The sequence below is a fragment of the Lissotriton helveticus genome, chromosome 9, assembly GCF_964261635.1.
Source record: "Lissotriton helveticus chromosome 9, aLisHel1.1, whole genome shotgun sequence".
Taxonomy (NCBI): domain Eukaryota; kingdom Metazoa; phylum Chordata; class Amphibia; order Caudata; family Salamandridae; genus Lissotriton; species Lissotriton helveticus.
In genome coordinates, this window is record NC_136070.1 from 127,583,993 (window position 1) to 127,605,753 (window position 21,761).

The 21,761-nt window shown below is 45.1% G+C and overlaps 1 protein-coding gene across 1 annotated transcript in view; it reads right to left on the minus strand.

Annotated features, from left to right (window-relative positions):
* Window positions 1-424: 424 nt before the first annotated feature.
* The window catches only part of MAP3K9 (mitogen-activated protein kinase kinase kinase 9), a 349,830-nt gene continuing 328,493 nt past the window's right edge, over window positions 425-21,761 (minus strand). The window contains exon 12 of the mRNA XM_078659615.1: window positions 425-1,787. Within this exon, the coding sequence (XP_078515741.1) occupies window positions 1,303-1,787 (485 nt within the window). The 3' untranslated portion in view covers window positions 425-1,302. The remainder of the gene's footprint in view (window positions 1,788-21,761) is intronic.

Here is a 21,761-nt window from a genome sequence, read left to right on the forward strand (position 1 = left end):
TTTTGTTTATTGGTTTGCATTTCAAATCATCGAAAATACTTAGGCCCGGGTCTCCAGCTTTAAGTTATGACTCAGTGGAGGTTCTCAATTCTAATAATGATTTAGTGGGGTCCACCGGATTCCACTAATGTTTAAATGGGGGTCTACAGATATCAAAAAGTTAAGAAACCACTGCTCTATATTCTAAAATTCATATTATTTTAGCTGTACATATTGTTTCTAAATTTGTTTGTAGCACAATATTTTGAAGTCAATATTATGACATTCAACCTTCAATAATAATAGTTTTATATCATAATGACACTGCAGCTAATCGGGAATTCTGTGGCAGATTTGTATTGGACATTTTGTAATACCTTTTACAACCTAGAAAGATATGAGGGTTCTAGAAAGCTACTGAGCTGGAAATGCATGTAGCCCTAGGGGAGAGCATGAGGGATGGATAACACTTACTCAATATGCCTCCATGCACACTAATACATTAGGATTCAAAATACAGGTATCCTGCAGAAGACCATTGGCAATCAGAGGACTCTACGCAGTAGCTTGGGCGCCACCTAGACTGTGCTATACTCACATTGTGGGTGTAAATGGGAATACCTCATTACAGGCCGAGCAGCTATGCCCCGCTGTGCAGGATTGTAGCCGTGCTGCGCAGAACGTCACAAGGAACAGAGGGGGCTAGCATTTTTTGCATATATAACCTATATAATCAGAATGCTTACTTAAATATTGTACTGATTCTCCTAACATTGGAGCTGAAGGTATTGTAAACAAAGTAAAGGATCTCCATTGACGAGGCCATGTTGTGCAGTCCAATCTTACCAAGCATATGTACACATAAACAAAGTTCAGAGGCGAAAGGACAGGTGGACAATTAACAAATAACACTCATAGCATTTGGCTAATACCACTTTGATGATATTTCAAACTAGCCAAGCACATGCTTAACACTGCAGAATTGATCACCTCTTACTTATGAACTTGATCCAAAGATACAGGATGATCACTCACACATCTTCAAAATCACAGATGTCCTCTCAACACAACTGATCCACTTTTTTATATCATGGTCAATCTCCCACAACAATGGAAAGGAAGACATAATTTTCATAAACACTGAGTGGTTTGGGTCAGCAGCTTATATTGGAGTTTTGTCTCTCATACGAAAGGCAATTGCACATCATCGCAATATCACTTTTATGCTATCTTTCTACTTCAAATGTCTTCAAAGTGCATTCTCAGTGCAAGAATTGTGGTTGACTTGTGTGGAGTTGTTTTGTTTTCCAGGTAAAGACCATGCTAAGACCAGAGGTCCTGGTTCAGTTCATAGGCAGCGCATTTGTTTGTTTTCTGTTCTGTTCGGCAAAGTGGAACCGTGCTGTCCTGGCTTTGTCCCACTGCATCGACATCTAAAAGCGTTCGCTCACGGACAGGGATTCCCATTTGAAAAGGCAACAGGCCAGGAAGCCCTGGACGGTCCTCCACTGTGCTACCGCTACTGCTGGCAAAGCATGAGTCCAAGTTGCTTGGCGTTTCAGTACTTGAGCTGTTGGCTGACGATTCACCCCGATTCCGACTGGGCGAGATGAACCACCATGAGTCAAGACGCTGCCGATTGGTAGAGGGACGGGGCCTTGGCACAAACTCCAGAGTTTTAGGCCTTTCTAAGGTGGAGTCTTTCTGTGCATTCCAGCGCCTAGGGGTCGGAGGGAATACTAGGTTAGGATCAGGCAGACGGGGTACCTCAAAGGGATCTCGGCTAGGGCTTGGTGTTTGGAGCATGCCTAAAAAACAAAAAGAGACTTGTTAGTGAACAGTTCTTAGAAATAAATATATGCGATGCTGATTTGTACCAATGACTATTGTGAATACTAAGATGAGACTAAACATTAGAGATATAACTTGAAGTTAGATATTTAATGGAGAACCTTAAGTAAATGTCTTATTAAGAACAAAGAGATGCCCATCCTGACCTTAGTACCTTTCTGTTTTTTCCTGCTGACATCACTTACAAATCATCTATTCCTGTGGTGCCCATTTGCACCATGGAAGAGTAAGAACAAGTACATGTAGAGCTAAGAGCCCATGTTGCTATTGCTGCAATGGCTGTATGGGCTTCACCGACTTTAAATCAGCCCCCTGGAATAGCCCACAGCTAAGAGGAAACTTTGCTTCTGCTCTTTAGAAAGCTACATGTGGCAAGCAACACTGGAAGGGAGCTTGGCCGGGATTGCAACAAATGTGGAAGGGGCAAATGTGGAATGAAGCAAGTTTAGATACAATTGCTTGACTTTTGCAAATTTCACCCAGACAATTTACTGCAAGCAGCCAAAGTTTTTGGGTGCAATACAGGACAAAAACAAGCAGGAACCACAGAGGAGGTGCCAATTATTGAATGTTATTCATCACAAACCTGAAATAAGGAGTATTTCAGTCACCTAAGCCCTGCCGTCTGACGTTAACACTTGGCCCGTATTAGTAACTCTATTCAAGGGGGATATACCAGCTCACTGAGCAACCGACTTGGAGAACTCATAGTAACAAGTTCAGAAGCATGAAAGGTTGTCAGCCCTACAAGTATTGAGACTTGTGAACTGCTGTCCTTCAGAGGTTACACAAATCATTCAGATATTTGAACGGCTTATCGCGCCTCATTCCAAATCTACTGGACTGAAATTTCTACAGAGTTCAAGGAAGATCAGCATACAGTCCCCCTGCACAATCTTATAAATAACATTTGATTATCTACCGTGGACTGCATTTGGACAATACGCTACATGATCAAGTATAGGTTCTGCAAAGGGAGGCAACTGATGATCTAATTTACGATAATCTGTAGTTCTTTCACATGATGAATAATAATATCTGAGCAGTGTGAAGTAGGGCAAGACAGTTTGGTGGAATTTCGTACTGCCTTAACGCCTTGTTTGATAAAATATGAAAGCTTTGACAAAGTTTTGTGACTACTTATCATGTTGTTCCACTCCGTCCTGTTCACTGCTAACGAGAACACAAGGCACTGGAGACTCCAGGAATTTTCAATTTGTATTTTTTACCATTAATGTATTTGAACGGATGATCGACGTGTTTCGGCACTCTGACTTCACTGTTACATGTTGTATCGATCTGATTTTATTGCGAAAATAATACAAATCTAGTTGTAAAAAACAAAACAAAAAACAAGCCTTGGCTAACACAGTTGGCATGTTCATGTGAGGCGACATAGTGGAGGGTGGTAAATGATATTTTATATTTACTATCTTTTTAAGGAAATCACTGATAAACCATTAAAGAAACTCGGGTATGACGTTAGGGTGGATGTGATCATCAAATGGTGTGAAATTTCAACAATAGTTTTGAACATTTGTGTTGCTGTTGAATTCCGGCATGAGTTCAATGAAATCGAAGGGCTTTAGGGATGAACTGATGCATTCATTTCCAGTGACATCTCGGGCGTGGCCAACCAAGATGTCCAACAGCATGGCTTGAGATGTAGCTCTGGGACCCCGTGTGATCCTGCAGTATCCTGTGGACACCTGGGAATATTGATTGTAGTCTGCCCTGCGGCGGAGGGCAATGATTGGTGAGGACCCCTTCGTGAGGGCTTGGGGAGATCTGTACCTCTGCAACAGGAAGTGGCCTGCCCAGCAGCAGCGAGAGAGGTGGAACTAAGATGAGAGTTGGGCTGTGATAATACCACATCAAGGGTCCGATGTAGGTAAATCTTATTTACCGACTCTAGAATACCGAATTTTACCGATTCGGTATTCTAGATTTTGTAAATGAGATTTAGGTAAAAATTCGGTAACTCTTACCGAATCGGTATGATTCGGTAATTACCGAATCGGTATTTACCGATTCAGTAATTGCCATTGATTCCTATGGGCCTTGAGACCCATAGGAATCAATGTCAATTACCGAATCGGTAAATACCGATTCGGTAAAATTACCGAATTGTCAAGGTGGACAGGGTTTCACTTTGACACCCTGTTGCACCCCTGATTCTGGCTTGTGTGCCATGTGACACTCATACATGCCCTTAGGGCATGTATATGTGCCACATGGCACAGGTGTACATGCACAGATGTGCATGTACACAGGAATTCGTTATTTACCATGTAATAGTATTGCATGGTAAATAACGAATTCTTAAGGGCCTGTGGCACTATTTTAAGTGCCACCTACATCTAGATTTACCAATTCGGTAAATTTACCGAATCGGTAAATGTACAGAATTGTTAAAATTTGGGTCCCCTACATCTCAGAAACCAAATACCGGTCGGTAATGGCCGAAATCGGCCGTTACCGACCGGTATTTGGCGACCTATATCTGGCCCCTAGACCTTGCACACCAGGGGAGTGGTGCGGGAGCGGTGCCCAGCAGCCGGAAAGGTGCACAGAGTAGCAGGAGCGGCAAATTGAGGCTGCAGTGTGGAGGACGTGACTGGGGCCACACCCATGCTCTGGGAGTGGGGACCGCCAGGCCTTCTGCTGCCTCAGCCCGCTATTGCTGTAGAGCCGGGAGAGAAGCAGAGTGATCAGTGTGGGTCCTGGTGTGAGAGGCCCCCACCCTGCCCTCTGTCTGTAGCGCCTGACCAGAGGGACTGAGGTGAACCCGGCAATTATTTCAGGCGACGGTGAAGATTGTTGGCAGCTCTCTATAAGCCGAGTGGAAGAAAGACTGATTAAGAAGGTTGGCCCTGGTGCATTGCAACAGATTATCCTGCAGGCCACAGAGGAAAGCGGTGGTAGAGATCCATTAGGGCAACCAGTTGTAGGAGGTCCTGAGGAGAAGGTCCCTGCGGCTAGACACGGTCGGACTGCAGGGAGTGGCAAAGAATGTTGGGGACTCTCAGCTAGCACCTGCCCCACGGACGACAGCGTGGCTAAGGAGGCAGGCTGCAGCGCACCACCAATGAAAGGCTGGCAGTAGACAGCTGGTAACCTGGACTGGGAGAGGCCCCCCTTGGTGGGGCGGTGGAGACCAGGGGGACCAGCCAGTGGCAGGGGCGCCTATGAGAAGGGTCCCTGCAGCCTAATGTGGTCTGGGGATGACAGGGGCCTTGCAACTGAGTGAGCGCATAGAAGACGCAGTGCGTAGCAGGCCAACGTGGACAAACTAAACTGCATGAGAGGGAATTCCCACCCCCAGACACTCAAGAGCAGCTAAAATACAGAAACAGTGGACCCACTTGGGGATACCTCTAAGGGGGCTGGCCTCTGGGACAATAGCATGGGCAGCAACAGGCCCTCGAGATTTTCCCAACTGACAACTATGGACCAATAAATCAAATCAAATCAAATAGAGCTTTATTTCGATATAAAATTTCATATCATAAAAGCTTACAATTAAAAATACATCAAAAGCACAATGCAGATTTCACTATGTATCACAAGAGGCCAGTATCATTACAATTTTGGATGAAGAAAGGGGAAATATTAATCATATTCATACACAAGAAATACAATAAATAGTTTAAAAACATTATTTAAGATTGTACAATTCAAAGAGCCCTATGGGTTAAAACATTTTTTTTAAAAGATATATACAGTCAATTCATTGAATTTCTAAATTTCACCAGTAGTTTCAAAAATGTAATTAGAGTAAAATTATTTTTGGGGTTTCCATCCTTTGTAGTTTAAAAAACGCCTCTCTACAAGAACGGATCCCCCACTCTTTAAGAATTGGTCTTAACAAAATTTTCCCGGGAACCTGATAAAATTTGCAGAATAAAGTGCAGTGCAAGTTTGATTGGAGGGCCACATCATCACAGGGACAGGGCAAGATTTGTCTCGACCAATCATTACAAGATGGAAATGTGATCAGTCGAAAAAAGGAACCCATTCTAAATCTGGATAAAAGCATTCTAGCGTAGCTATTAATATCACTGTTAAGATATAATTGTGGGCCCCGCTCAAGAGTTATATTTTGGTAGGCTAGTACGGACTTTTTTAGTTTCTCCGTCTTCCATCTTTTATTTTCTAAATGGTCCAAAACCATTTTACGAAGCCCCTTCCTTAATATTGATTCCATGGTAGCGGGGTTCTTAAAAAACTCTGGATGACCAATGTCACTCATCATATTTTCAACTGTCGATAGCCACTTAACACGCTTAACACCATCCAATTGTAAACAGTCGGATATGATGTTACGGTTAAAGGCAGTTTCAGCGGTCAGCCAGAGCCTATGCCATAGAAGGATGGGTTCCGTCATAATAATGTCCGAAATGTATGCGAGGCCGAGTTCTATATGTATAAAATAGTTTGGGGTGGATTTTCGTACCCCCAAGAGGTACCGGAGAAAGCGATTCTCAATCTGTTGGATACAAAGTACCGAATCGATTCCCCATACCCCTGAACCATAAATCGCCGTAGACACACATTTGGCTTTATAAATGACAATCAACTCTTTGACAGGTCTTCCTTTTAATTGCAAAGTTCTGCAGGGCACCAATGGCCTTAGTAAAAGCTAATTTTCTCGCTAAAATAGCTTGTTTCCAAGTGGATTTACGATGGAAACAAATCCCCAAATACGGGAATTGATCTGTAATCTCTATTTTTTTTGTTATCTATGAAGACAGGGCAGGGTATTATCTTTGTTCCCTGTCGACAAGACATAGAGTAAGTTTTTCTAATGTTGACCTTCAGTCCCTTGTCCCTCATAAAAAGAGTGAACTTAGAGACTGCCCTCTGAAGGCCCAGTCTGGTCTGCGGTAAAATTGCGGCATCATCCGCATGTAAAAGGATGGGGACAGGGGAGCCTTGCACGACAGGGTAATCATAAGGAAAACTGTTAAGGTGATCACCAATTTTATCAATATAGAGTGAGAAGAGGAGGGGTGCCAAAATGCACCCCTGTCTTACCCCCCTCCTAATTGAAAATCTTGATGAGCACTCTCCCTGTTGTCCAAAGCGAACCCTTGCTCCAGCATCTTTATATAATTCTTTAATGAAATTTAAAATAGAAGGATCCAGATCAAGGCTTTTAAGGGCAGCCCACAGTTGTTTGTGTTCAACACAATCAAATGCTGAACTTAAATCTATAAATGTAATAAAAAGGTTCCCTTTTTTTGCTATGGTGTATTTGGAAATTAAAAGATGTAAATTAAGGCTCTGCTCGACCGTCCCCATACCTTGACGAAAACCATACTGAAAAATCGAGAGGATATCCAATTCCTCAATCCAATTTTGCATCCGTTTTAAAATGATACACCCCGCTACTTTCATTAAAGCATCAATCAATGAGATTGGACGGTAGCAGGACGGGTCGTGCCTGTCCCCCTTTTTAAAAATGGGGACCACTATAGCTTCTGACCAAGTTTGTATTAGACCATGGGTATTAGCACAGTTCATTACTAAAGCTAACAGGGGGGCCCAGAAATCTAAATTACCTTTAAAAACATCTACTGGTATCGAGTCTTGACCCGGTGCCTTATTGGCCGGGCTTTCTCTAATAGCCAGACTCACCTCTTCACATGAAAAAACAAGATCCAACGGAAATTTTTTCACTTGAGATTCGGAGATCGGAGATCGTAAAATGCCACCCTCAGGAGCAATAAGTGATAGCTCCTGTCCATCATACAAATTTTTGAAGTGAGCGACCCAAGTATCCCCATCGATGGCAAGATCTATCATTTCCGGTTGGTTGCCTCGCAGAAAGGGGGCATTTACTGCCTTCCAAAATGCCGTGGCATCTTTATTTTTAGAGGCAGAAATTAGATTTTCCCAGGCCTTTTGTTTCAAGGCTTTTTCTCTGTTCTTAATAGCCTTGCGATAATTACGTCTGGCCTGTCTAATAGCCTCTATAGATCGCGGGGTGGTATGTAGCACCTTTTTCAGATTTTTTAAAGCAGCGGTACAATGTTTATCAAACCAACCTCTCGTGTTATTAATTCCAGATTTGGGTTGCCGTGTCAATAGGGATTTAAGGGTCTGCTGAATTTTATTAAACGAGTCTAGTATTTTTTGCGGGTCTTCTAATGGAGATAGGCATATGTTAATTTCCGTACGTCTTTCGGATAGTAGGTTTCTAAAAAGTGTTTTAGGGATCACTTTATTCCATTTAATAGTGTAGCCATGTGTCCGTCCCATGGAAATATGGGGTTGATAGTTAATGGTATTTATGATCGTTTGTGACCTCTCTATGGGCCCGATGTAGGTAGGCATTTACCGGTCGGTAACGGCCGAATTCGGCCGTTACCGACCGGTAAATGCCTTTTCCAATGTAGGGGGCATGTATTTGCAGATTCTGTATTTTTACCGAATCTGTATTTACCGAATCAGTAAAATTACCGAATTGGTAAATACAGATTAGGTACAAATACCGAATCTGTAAATGCAGATGTAGGTGGTGCTTTAAACAGTGCCACGGGCCCCTAAGAATTCGTTATTTACCATGTAATACTATTGCATGGTAAATAACGAATTCAGGTGTACATGCACATCTGTGCATGTACACCTGTGCCATGTGACACACAGACATGCCCTTAGGGCATGTCTGTGTGCCACATGGCACACAAGCCTGACATTGGGGTGCTACAGGGTGTCAAAGTGACACCCCGTTCCCCCTGGCAGGATTCGGTATTTACCGATTCGGTAATTACCGAATCGGTATTTGCCATTGATTCCTATGGGCTTCAAGGCCCATAGGAATCAATGGCAAATACTGATTCGGTATTTACCGAATCGGTAAATACCGAATCTTACAGATACGGTAATTGAAAAAGAAAAATTACCTACATCTGCCTACTTCCAATTTACCTACTCTTAAATACCGAATCGGTATGATTCGGTATTTAAGAGTAGGTAAATCGAGATTACCTACATCGGGCCCTATATGTTTCCTTATATTAAACATTAGAGCGTAATGGTCTCCATACACCTCATCCAATGTTTTCCATAAGGAGAGCAAATTGGCATGTGATTTAGAGAAAAGGGTAAAATCAATCACAGAATTTGAGCCTCTTCCATGGAAAGTAGTTTGAAAAGGTAGTGACGGTGAGCATAATTCATTAACAAAATCTAAGTTAAAAAAAAAAAAAAAAGCTATTTAAACTATCCCCTGATTTTGAATGACTGAAATGATTCGGGGTTTCGTCCATTATACTCTCTAGGCCACAAAGTTCTTTTGGCCCATACTGGCAAATATTGCAATTAAAATCACCCACCCAGGCAATCATACATTCCTTGTTGGTACGTTCTTTCAAAGTGAGAACTGCATGAGTTAGGTCATTTAAAACTTGATTTAGAGCTTCAGGAACTAAATTATTATAAAAATTTATTATGATGAGATTAAGGGAGTTACCCCATCCAATCATAACTATCTGATTGGAATCTTTTGGGATGTGTGTCAGCACAGTTAGTCCACTATTAATACTGAGATATATTGCCAGACCGCCCTTGTTTCTGCCATGATTTGTCGCCAAGGCCGAAGCGTGGAAGGTCTGGTACCCTAGTAAATGCAGTGGGTTTAAGGCCCAGGTTTCTCGAAAACAGAGGATTGAATGAGTATTCACCATATCCAACCATGATTGTGATGCAATTTTTGTTGCTAGGCCGGCCACGTTCCAGCTAAGTATGGAATGTACTATATAAGCAGGGGTAGGATTGATGGTGTTAGAAAGGACCTCTTCATTTAACTGACCACCAAGGATACATTTTTCAGGCGGGGATACAATATCAACAAGTTCTTCATTCCCACTGATACCCTCCGTGTCGCTTGCCATATAGTTAGTAGGAAGAATTAAACACTTTCCACTATCCAAAAGCATACAATTAGACATCATTGATGAAGCATCGTGTGATGAACCCTCCGCCCCGCCCCACTCAACCTTAATATCACTCAAAGTGGGAGTGATCTCCATGTCATGCAAGTTCAGTGAACAAAGGTTGACGTCATTAGTAGTCCCACTATTCTCCGCTAAGGGAACACAGGTTTTCTCCCACATGTTGATATCTAACTCGGCGGGGCTACTTATTAATGGAGAAATGACAGAATATACTGGCAGAGCTGGGGGGGTGGAGGAGGCAGACATAGAAGGAAGGATCTTCACCCATCACATTGAAACCCTCAGATGCATGGATCCTAGAGGCCATTCAGCAATCTAAATAGGCACTGGAACAAAAAATGAGCTTGATCTCTATAGAGGTCAATCTGTGGACTTACGCAAAGTTAGTGAATACTTCCTAGCAACTGAAAGGAATGTCACAGCACTCACAAAGGAGGTGGAGTAACTTCAGTCCACGTTCTGCACTCACTATCAGGGCGCCATATCTGGAGGACTGAGTTGAGGACGCCTGAAGGTGCAATTTGCAGTTTGGGGAGTTTCTAGAGGGATTGGAAGAAAGCTTTCCTGACCTCTTCTTGGGGGAGTGGCTCGGATATACAATGGATCCAGTTACACTGTCGATCATAGATGTCATTGAAAGGGCCGTCCCCAAAGCACTGGTCCTGCATCCGCCTCCTGACACCCCTCCCCCCAAGTGTACTTATCACACACATTCTCAACTAGGGAGTCTAGATGGCATCCTGAAGTGGTCTAGAATCAAAGGGGACCCTATGTTTGAAGGCTTCATTGTAAGGATTTTCCTAGACTACATGAAAAAACTACAGGCCCAACAGAAGTCCTTTCCGGCAGCCAAACAACAACTGCACCAACTAGGCATTAAACAAATGCTTTTGTACCTCTGAAAACTTAAAGTGATGCATGAAGGTCGCACATGAACTACTTCCTGCAGCTGGAGGAGGCGTGGGACTGGCTGGATAACAGAGACAATAGGGAGGCGTCTGAAGGCCCAAGCAGTGGGACTCGAAGAAACTGCAGCAGACAGAGTGGGTTGTCAAAAAGAAGGAGGTGGGCATGACAAAAGACAGGTTGAGTCCTTCTATTGAAGTACAACAGGATGGCACACTGGAGATGGTGGAGGAATTGGTGGTAGTGTTACTGGTGGCTGCATAGGAGGGATTGCTGATGAAAGAAATTTGACGGCCAGACAGGGATTAGGGCTGCCGACAGATTGAGCTAGACTGATGTATTGCTGTTGGCGAGGCCGGGATGGCGTGAAGTTTGTTGATGCGCCCAGCAAGGCAATGGGAGGGGAGCAGGATGGAGTTTTTCTGTTGGGTCCCTGTGGAGCAGTGGCTCTATCATGAAGGAGCGCAGCTGGTAGACACAAGTAAGTGTGGATTCAAAATACAATGAGGGGATAGCCATGAAAGGTCACACTGGTTGGCACGGACATATAACTACCCTACACATATTTACATATCTTAGGCCCTTATTTGGATCTTGGCAGCATTATCATCGTCTTGCTGCGGTAGTGGTCCCAAGTACTCCATTGAGCCGACGGCCTTCTGTGCGCCGTATGTAAATGTGGCATCAACAGATTGTGTAACCGTTGCATCTTCTCTACTGGCTACCAGTACTCCGTCACCGTCATGCCGGCGGGTTTGTATGCAAGTAATGTGTAATCCCCTTTTTTTACAGATAGTATTGCACACCAATAACATGCATACACTGTTGAATGTACACCCACAGGCACCTTAAGCATGACACCCATAACCACCACCACCAAATAAATATTTTTTAAGTGTCAATACAGGTGTGTACATTTTACAACGATAAGTTGTAAGATGAACACTCGTGCAATACACATAAAAAACTGTATGTAAACGACGTAAAAATACACGAGGCTAAAGGAAATGCTAGCACACGATTCATAGTGAGACAAGTGTAAAAATACTTACCTTTGCTCCCGGCGGCAACAGAGTGGCGTTGTGGTCAAGTTGCAGCAAACGAAGGACCTGGACAATGGAGTCCAAGGTGGAAACGGAATCAGAAACAGCAAAAAAGGAACATTTTAACCTCAGTTCCTTCGATTCAGCCAACTCGAAGTAGGAGATTTCCTGGTCACATTTTCCCCGACAGAAAGGCATATAGTGATTAGGTTGGCAGTAATCCTGGCTGGACTCCCTCCGTCAGCGGCTTTTGCCTCTGACACCGCCGAGACGGGTGGGAAAAGCATGTGAAGTCGGGGGGACTCAGTGGGGCTTTCGTTCATGTACCCGCCATCATCTAAATTGAACGGGTGGACCCCCCAGGAAGGCGGGCAATGAAATTGTCGAAAAAGCAATAGTGGGACCATTAACAAGATGTAAATCAGGCCCTCAGTTAGGGACTACGTAGAGGTCTGCTCACCACTGTGTGGAATAGGATTGTCCTTCTGTACAGAGAGTGTGTTGTTCTCTCCGGGTTTTTGCAATTTCTTAGAATAGGGTCTAGTACTACAGTTCACATATAGGCGGTATATTTGAGCCTTGCATCTTAGTTTGTTACGAGAGGGGATGCCAAAAGGCAGGGCGTAGGTGAGGAAAAGATTTGCTGAGGTGCAGGTTTACCCAGGTGAAGGTGGGGGATATGGGTAGGTGGGTGAGCGGGGGGAGACTATACAGTTGTATACTAGTTCAGGATAGCAATAGTGGGGCTTCACAATGATTTGAAGAGACTGAAGGGTCAGAGGGGGTTGCTACACTAGTGCGTACAGATATATAGATGTGTTGGGGACCCCGTGCAAATACCCGTATAGGACTGATTCAACTGCATGTAAGGAAAAATGATTATGAGGCGGTAGCACGAAGATCATCACCTGGAAGTCATGGGGCTCATACTAAGCGATACAGGGTGCATTCGCATATTAGGAGGTGTGGGGTGGGGTTGGAATTCCTGCAAGAGACAAATCTGAGTGATGCTGAAAGGCGGAAATTGTGGAAGAAATAGAGAGTGAAGTGCTACTCCACAACGTACTTGGCATATGATAGGAAGATGTCCATTTGGGTGGCTCCCGTGTGCTGATGTTGAAGATAGATACATTTTAGTATATGGGCTTCTAGATGTAGCCAAAATCAGCTTCTTAAATGTGTATACGCCTAATGTGGATGACAAGATGTTTTTTGGGAAAATGCAGGCAATGATCACACCCTATGTGGGGGTTCCCCTCCTCTGGGCAGTCAACTTTAATTGCATATTGTTTAGTTCCCTATACAGGAGCCCTCCACGACCTCAACATAAACCAGGGATGAGTGGGACTCTGAGGGAAGTAATGATTAATTTGGATTGGATTGACACCTGGCTAGCACTTAACCCAGGGCGGAGAGATTACACATCGAATTCCCCATTACATGATACATTCAGTAGACTAGAAAGGTTACTGGTATCCCAGACTCTAGAGGAACGACTGCCTAAGGTAGAGCATTTAGATTGATTTCTGTCAGATCATGCCCCACTACTGGCCATGTATACCAGTAGTAGGCATACACCCTACACCCACACTGTTCCCACGTGGTGCCTTCCCCTAGTGGCCCTCAGAGATACTACATTCCACAAAGATATTGCTATGGTCCTGGATGTGTACTTTGCTACCAACTGTGGGACAGCGATGACCAGTGCCACTGAATGGGATGTCCTCAAGATGGTGCTCCAGGGGGAGTGCCTTAGCAAGGTATATGGTATTTGATATTTGATATTTATGTGCATTTGTATAGCGCTAACGTTCGCTCCCAGGGGAGCATCATGGCGCTGAGCAAGCTGCGGAGAATAACAGAAGGATGGATTTGGAATGGAAAAGACTAGATGGCTGCCAGGACGGAGGAGTCTGGTTGTTGATAGACCCATGTCTTGAGAAGTTTTCTAAAATTGTTTTCATTATCTATGGATCTGAGACTGACAGGCAAATTGTTCCAGGCTTTGGCGGCCAGAACATTGAAGGATTTCCCACCCTTTGTCTTATATTTAAATCTGGGGATTAGGACCAGATTTGTCCCAGAAGATCTCAAGCAGCGTGGGGGGTTGTAGCGAATGAAACGCTTTGCAAAGTAGCGGGGCCCTGTATTTTGCATTGTTTTGAAAACTGTAAGTAGTAGTTTAAAGAGAATTCTTTTGTGCAATGGCATCCAGTGCAGCGAATTTAGTGCTGCAGACGCTGATGACCTTCTGGGGAGTTGTAAGACCAGTCGAGCTGCAGCATGTTGGATGATCTGCAGCTTTCTGAGAGTAGATTTTTTCACTCCGGCCATAAGGCCATTGCAGTAGTCAAGTCGGGAGAGTATAAGGGCTACCGCGACTGACTTTCTGGCTGCAATTGGGAGGAAATCGAAAAAAAATTTCAGAGATTTTATTAATCCAAAGCAGCGACCGGCAGTAGTCTTGACGTGGTCATCAAAGGAAAGAGATGAGTCAAATTGAACTCCTAGGTTTCTGGCTGATGGAACTGCACTTGGGGGGGCCTCTGAACCAAGGGGCCACCAATCTTTCGGGCAGAAAGAAAGGTTTTTACCCAATGGGATGATTTCCGTCTTAGCACTGTTGCATTTCAGATGGTTAATGTTTAACCACTTAAAGACATCAGAAAGGCAGTTTTTGAACCGGAGATCAATGTCGGTCCGCTGCTTGTCAATTGTGACGACCAATTGAGTGTCGTCAGCGTAAGACGTGACAAGAATCCCATGTGATTCTATCACAGCTAAAAGAGGTGCCATGTAAATGTTAAAAAACAAAGGACTCAATATGGACCCCTGAGGCACTCCAGATGTAATGAGTTTTTCGCAGGAAAGGTGGGGTCCAAGGGACACAGTCTGAGACCTGTTTGATAGAAACGATGAAATCCAGGCTAAGGCTGTGTCAGTCACGCCAATCTCTCGCATTCGATTAATTAGGATGACATGCGAGATGGTGTCGAATGCTGCTGAGAGATCCAACAGGATGAGGACAGCCTGCTTGCCCTCATCCTGCAGGAACTTGATGGAATCAGCTAGTTCGATCAGCGCTGTTTCAGTGGAGTGACCGGAGCGGAAGCCTGATTGCTGAGGGTGTAAGATGTTGTGGGCCTCTACAAAAGTTTTTAGCTCCTCATGCACTAGATGCTCCGTGACTTTGCCAAGGATTGGAAGTAGGGAGATGGGACGCATATTCGTCAAATCTGTTGGCGATTTATTCTGTTTTTTCAACAGGGGTTTTACTGTAGCCTTCTTCCATTCAGTAGGTACAAGTCCGGATTCAAGAGATTCATTGATGATAACATTAATGTAGGGATTGACTGTGTCGATCAGGTGATGAAGGATGATGGGGGGACAGGAATCGGTAGGCGCTCCTGATTTACAGGCCCGGATTGCCTTGCTAGTCTGTTGCAGGGAGACAGATTTAAAAGTGGAAAGAAGGGGGTAATTGATTGTTGCCTCTAAGGGGGTTGTCGGAGGAGGGGGAAAATCTTTCTGAATATTGACTATTTTGTCGACAAAATAATCTGCAATTTGATTGCAGAGACTCTCTGAGGGAGGTATGTCAGTGGTGAGGACTTTCGGGTGAGTGAAGGACTTAACTATGGTAAAAATAGTTTTTGGGTTTTGGTGTGCTTCCATTATGAGCTTGGTGTAGTATTCCTTTTTGGCTATTTTTATGTCAGAGAGATATGATTTCCTCTGTTGGACATAACTTGTTCTGGAAACCGTATCATATGCTTGTCTCCAGAGTCTCTCTAGTCTCCGACAAAGAAGATGACTCTCTGCTAGGATCTGAGTGTACCAGGGGGCATTTGGCTTTTTCTTCTTAGGGCCCTTTTCTTGATGGTTATTGGGCTCAGAAATAGCCGCGACAATTTGGCTCATCCAGGTATGAAAGTTGCGGGAGTCGATTTCGACATCACCAGTTCCAATGGGGGGTGGGGGCACCGGTTTTGACTCTAGTTTAATTCGTTCGGCCACTTTCTTCCAGTTAACTGAGAAGGAGGCTTGGGCATGCCTAGGGCTGGGACGGGTGGTAAGAGGTGTCATAATGTTAAAAGGGATAAAGTAGTGGTCGGTCCAGATTTGAGGTAACGGGGGGGAAGTGGAAAGGGTTGAAAGATTGGAGCATATGCCATCAATAGTGTGGCCAGCACTGTGAGTGGCTGTATTGATGCGTTGGGAGAGTCCAAAGATGTTCAGGGACTGTAGGAAGGAAATAGTGTGGGGGTCTACAAGTGATTCCATATGTAGGTTCATGTCACCAATGAGCGTGAAATTAGGGTATTGTAACATGAGCGCTCCAAGTGCCTCATCCAGGGAGTTAAGAAAGGAGGTGGGATTGCCCGGCGGGCGATATAGGAGCCCTCCCGATAGGGAGAATGAGGCGTTAATTTTAATAGAGAAACCCAAGCTTTCCGTGTCCTTAAGGTGACATACGTCGAATGTGTGACAGGGAAATGTTTCCTTAATGATAAGTGCTACCCCGCCACCTCGACCAGAAGGTCTATCCCTCCTGAAGATGGTGAAACCAGGAGGGAGGGCAATAGCCAAATCAGGGTTAGAGGAATCGTTGAGCCAACTTTCAGTTATGAACAGGGCATCTAGTTCATGGTTTGATATTAAGTCGTGCACGTCCTGGCAATGGCAGGCTAAAGACCTGGCATTCACAAGACCTCCCTTGAAGTTGGTGGAATAACATTTCGAGGGGGCAGACGTGTCGGCTGCGTCGTTTATGGGCAGGGGGGGAGTCCATTTACAACGAAGGCATACAAGGGGGCTAGACAGGGGGTCAATATGAGGGCAATCAGAAAGGTGGGAATCGAGTGGGGGGCGTAGGGACAGTAAGTGATTAGGGTCGTACCTGATGATGGGTTTCAACCCGGCAGCGTGCCCAACGCCCGGCGCGGTCCGGTCGCGGACGGGCGCAGACGGGCTTGGCTTAGGCGCGGCTTCGGCGCGCGTCCGGCGCGCCCGCTGCGCCAGCCCGCTGCGCCGTCTGGCCGCTCTACACATGATATAGGAAGGAAAGGGGGTGGGAGTATGGCGCGACTAGAGCGCTCTCCCTGCCTCCCTCAAGATGGCGCCCACCGTCGCCGAGATTCGGCAAAGCGGTAGTAAAAAACAATGAAATGCTCTTAAGGTGTGTGTCAGTGGTGTCAGAGTACCTGTTTACAATTTCCCCTTAACTCAGGTGAGCCCCCCAGAAATGAAGCACACAAATAACAATATAGCGATAAAAGCGATAAAAACGTTGGCTGCAATTTCTCTAATAAAAACGCGCTATTTCAGACTTTCTCAAGATCGACAAGAATTCTGGGATTCTGGCACAGCTCGCAGCCCCAGTTGTCTCACCGGGGAGAGCTACTGTAGGGCCTGATGGTGTGAAAGCGCAGTTACAAAAAGAGCTTCAAGACCAAGAAGAGAAATTGGCTAGGTTGCAGAGGCAGTACGGGGATGCGATGCAGGTGAATGGGGAACTCTGAAAATGAAAAAGTGAAATTGGAGACACCTGGGCAGCACTAGACTGATTTACGGTGCAGGATTACAGGCAATGACTTCATAGGGACCGATATAAGTTGAGGCGACTCCTCGAATGGTTGCTTAAGAAGGAGACCCCTACACCTATGATATTAGCGCTCTCTGGGGAGAATGGTACATTGTTATGTACACAAAGGGCGATTAACACATACTTAAGTACTTATCTGACAGAGGCTATAGGAGACCACAACAGGGCAGAAGCTCCTCATGCTACGATTCTTAGTAGGACTGGTTCTTCCCACACTATTGAAGGAGGGGAAGTTTGCATTAGAGGCGTATTTCAAGCCAAAAGAGATTCATGCAGTTATCCTTGATTTACCGCATAATACAGCTTCAGGGGCGGATGGATCGCTGCCAGAATTCTACCAGGCCTTTGCCACGCTGCTACTAGGGTGTCTGTGGGAGGTGTTTCTCGAGGCCAGAAATATTGGCCAACTTTTGCAGTCTATGCAGAAGGCTGTCATAATCATGTTACAAAAACGGGACAGAGATCCCTTGCTTCTGGGGCCCTATCGCCCATTGTCCATGATGAATGTCGATGTAAAGGTATTAGCAAAAATACTAGCCAACAGGCAAAAGCCATTACTTGGAGTGTTGGGGCATGACGACCAATGTGGGTTTCTACCTACAAGGAGCACCATGATTAATATTTGATGATTAACACTTGTTATGCACGCGATCTAGACATTTGAACTAAAAGGCACACTGGTAGCCTTGGATATGGAGAAGGTCTTTAATACTCTAGAATGTGGTTATATGATGGAGGTCCTCCGAAGAATGGTCTTTGGGGCCAAATTCTTGCAGTGGATCTTGTTAGTGTACTCGAACCCTATGGCACAGGTGCATACCGGAGGATATGTGTCAGACAGCTGGGAAATAGAGTAGGACTAGACAGGGCTGTTGGTTTCTCTCCCTCCTCTTATTTTCAGTGACTGGGGAGAGATTGGCTGTACATCAGCACGGCGGTGTTGGGGGAATGGGCCATTCGGGCAGGGAACGTCATGCATGTGCTGTCCCTCTATGCGGATGATGTACTCCTTTATTTACAGCAGTCACAAAATTAGATTCCAAGGATACTGACCAAACATTAGGCTTTTGGGGAGGCTTCAGGGCTCTATATTTGCCAGGGAAAATTGCTGCTATACCCATTGGCATAGCTGAGAGAAGTCTCAATAGAGGGGCTCCCACAAGTAGGGCTAAGGTGGGAGACGGGACAGGTTCCGCTACTTAGCTGTCCAGGTAGCACTCACATGCTAAATAGTCTCCATGCCCATGTCTAATTTTGGAACATGTTGCCCTTATCTACGATGGGTAGGGTAGCAGTCGCGAAGATGTTGTTTCCTATATGCTGCCTGTACGCTGCCCGATAACTCGTGCTACGTTAAAAAATTCGACAGATTTGAAAGGGAACTTCTTAAACTACTGATTGGAAAACCAACAATGTACTGGCTATGGTAGCTCTACATACGCATGCTAAACCTGTTACACAGAGACCATTGTAGATTTTGTATGTAATCCAGCTTTAGTAATTATGTTGTTTGAGGCATGGTTTGTTCCTCTCTGTCGCGACTGTAAACTAATAAAAAATAAACAAATATGCTAAAAAATAAAAAACATATCCAGTGACATCTACAGGCCTGTCAACTTAGTTGTATGACAGAATAGCAAGAACATTATCATGACACCAGAATATTGTGTGAAAAATATAGCCTACAATAAAAACTAGGTTTCCATACTTTGTATGAAAATTATCAAAAAATCAAATTATTGTGGAACAGAATATTGTAAAATAATGTGGTAAATATATATTAAAAATTCATAATTATAGCATTATGTATAATTTATCTAAAATATGAAAATACAAAATATGATAATTAAAAATAGTTTTAATTGGTAATGTAAATGAAAGATATATATATTTATTTATATCTATATGTATATGTAAATACACATTTTTCTTACCGTCACACTGTCAGTAGCTTTTGAGGCTGTCCGCGTCCCCAGACGCAGAGTCCCAATACCAAATTGGTTCTGATGAGTGTGTAGATTCCTAGATTAGGATCTTATTAATGAATCCAATTCACAGAACAGGAAGGATGGGAGGGTCAGTGAGAAATCTGTAGTTAGGTAGAGTCTCTACCAGAAAGATAATTACCAAAGGTAAGTAACTTCTAGCCACAGATTCCTCACCTCTTGAATAGATATCAGAGCAGCACATTTTAGAAGGTGGGACTGTGAATTGGCTCAAACCAAAGGGTCCTATAGGACAAAGCCGGTGAAATGCCCCTTTTAGTGAACCTGGTGAACCAGACAATAGTGCCTCATAAATATATAGAGCAACACCCACATAGCCACCTGGTAGATGTCCAGGTTAGGAACTCTGCACGCCAAGGCAGTGGTAGCATCTTTAGCCCTGGTGGAATGGGTTTGCAGACCCTCTGGCGGTTGTTTTTTGGGCAACACAGAGCATATCTTCAAGGAGATTATGATCCAATGTGACATGGTCCTCTTATGCACGGGCGTGCCTTTTTTTCACCCCAGCAAACCTCACAAAGAGCAGGCTGTACACCTGGTGTTCTTAGGTAAGATAGATGTAAAAGCTGGGGGTGCTAGAGGGCGCCCAAGCAAGATGGCCGCACTTGTATGAGGCTCTTGCTGCTCAGGAGATTTGAATAACAATATCCTGCCCATATGTCGGAGGCCAAAGGAAATATTGGCATGAAACATAATCAGAAATCTGCAGACACCGCCTACCACCAGTGTAATCTGCAGAAACGACCTCTTTGATGCAGAAAATTCAAATACGCTGCACCCCGGAAGATTACCAAGATGGCGGACGCTCCTATCATCTAACTGCTGCTGCCGCAGAGAAGGGGCATCTGAGGGGTGATAGAACCACTGCGGGTGGTGGATTGCTCCATAATCAGAAAAGATGTGTGCAGCGAGGCGAGGCGTCAATCGATTGAGGACTGGAACGAGAGCGGGACGACTTGCCTGAGACGCCCGATCGACGCCCGTGACACAGCTGGGCTGCGTACGACACTGCCATCCCCCGCCTGCCCTCGCCTGCTGACTACATCGAAATAGAACCGCAGAGGGGGAGGAGCCAAGCTAGCAACCAAGATTGCCGCGTAGGCTCCCGGCTCCACCGACCTCTGACTCCCGCCGGAATATCCTGTCATTTATCCTGTCCTTGCGCCCAGCCACCGTGTGTATGAACCTGCCGGGAGATTAATGGCGCTATCCCGGGATTTCTACCTGTTCGGCTGACGAAGATATGTCGAGTGGAAGTTTGCGGCCTAGATCTGCCCAGAAGCTGGGGTCTCGAGTACTGGCCCATCCGGGTTCCAGTTCAACAACATCGGCTGTGGTGGTGTGACCGGGTCCGGTCTACCGAGGTGGGGGAAAAGAGAGAAAAGGGAAAACTTCTTTTTCGCTTTCTCGGATTGATGTGGATGACGTTTGGCTGCCTTGGTGAAAGTCGGACTAGGGGAGACAACCCAACGGTTGCGGCTGTGGGCGGGGGTCCTGCCCGGTGACCCGGTAAAGGGCCCACTGGTGTTCGCTGGGCCGGGATCTCCGCGGGCAGTGGCGGACATCGGATTTCATCGGAACAACTGATAAGTCTCCCTCTGCAGTCGACCATTCCCGACTCGCCCGCCCCCCTCTGAGAGATCGAGCTCGTTGGGGGATGCAATCATAACTGTCACCGATCGAGGGGTGGTGGGATGGACCGGGAGCGACCCGTCGCTGCGAACTGTGTTGGCAGCCATTGAGTCACTTCATGTGTACGTCGAAGGCCGCCTTTAGACGATGGTGACGCGTTTGCCTGAGATGGTATGACTTGGACCGGACCCTACTCCACCACAAGAAATGGAGACGACTGAGACACCCAAAATAGCCACTCTGATGGAGGAAGCAGACCCCATCCTATGTGAGGTGCTGGAGCCTTTGACCAGTGTTTTGGACGATGAGAACAAGCTAGATGCCACCAATAGATTGTTAAGCCTACGATCGTTGCCAACTATGGAAGGACTGATTGATGTTCTCACTCCAGAGTCTTTTGATGAGAACTGTTGTCGGAACGAAACTGCGTCACTCCCTTATACATCGGAGCGGTTAGGATGGCGGACGAATCAATGTTGGGAGTTCGTAACGGGGAAGGGAGTCTCTGGACCTGACTGTGTTCACAGCACTTTCGTTCTTCTGTTTTGTCTTGCATTGAATCTTATTACATTTCCTTCGTACTTGGATTGTCTGGTGGAAGAGGTGGTTTGTCCGGAGGGGACTCATGTGTCTGATCGGAAGGGGCAAGGATGAGATTGAAAGACTGGCTTTGATTTAAGAATGATGGACACGGGATCACTTAAACTTATGCTTTAGGAAGGCTGGGCGGTGTTTGAAGTTTCCCTTGAAGAGATGCACATCTGCTATCCTATAGTTT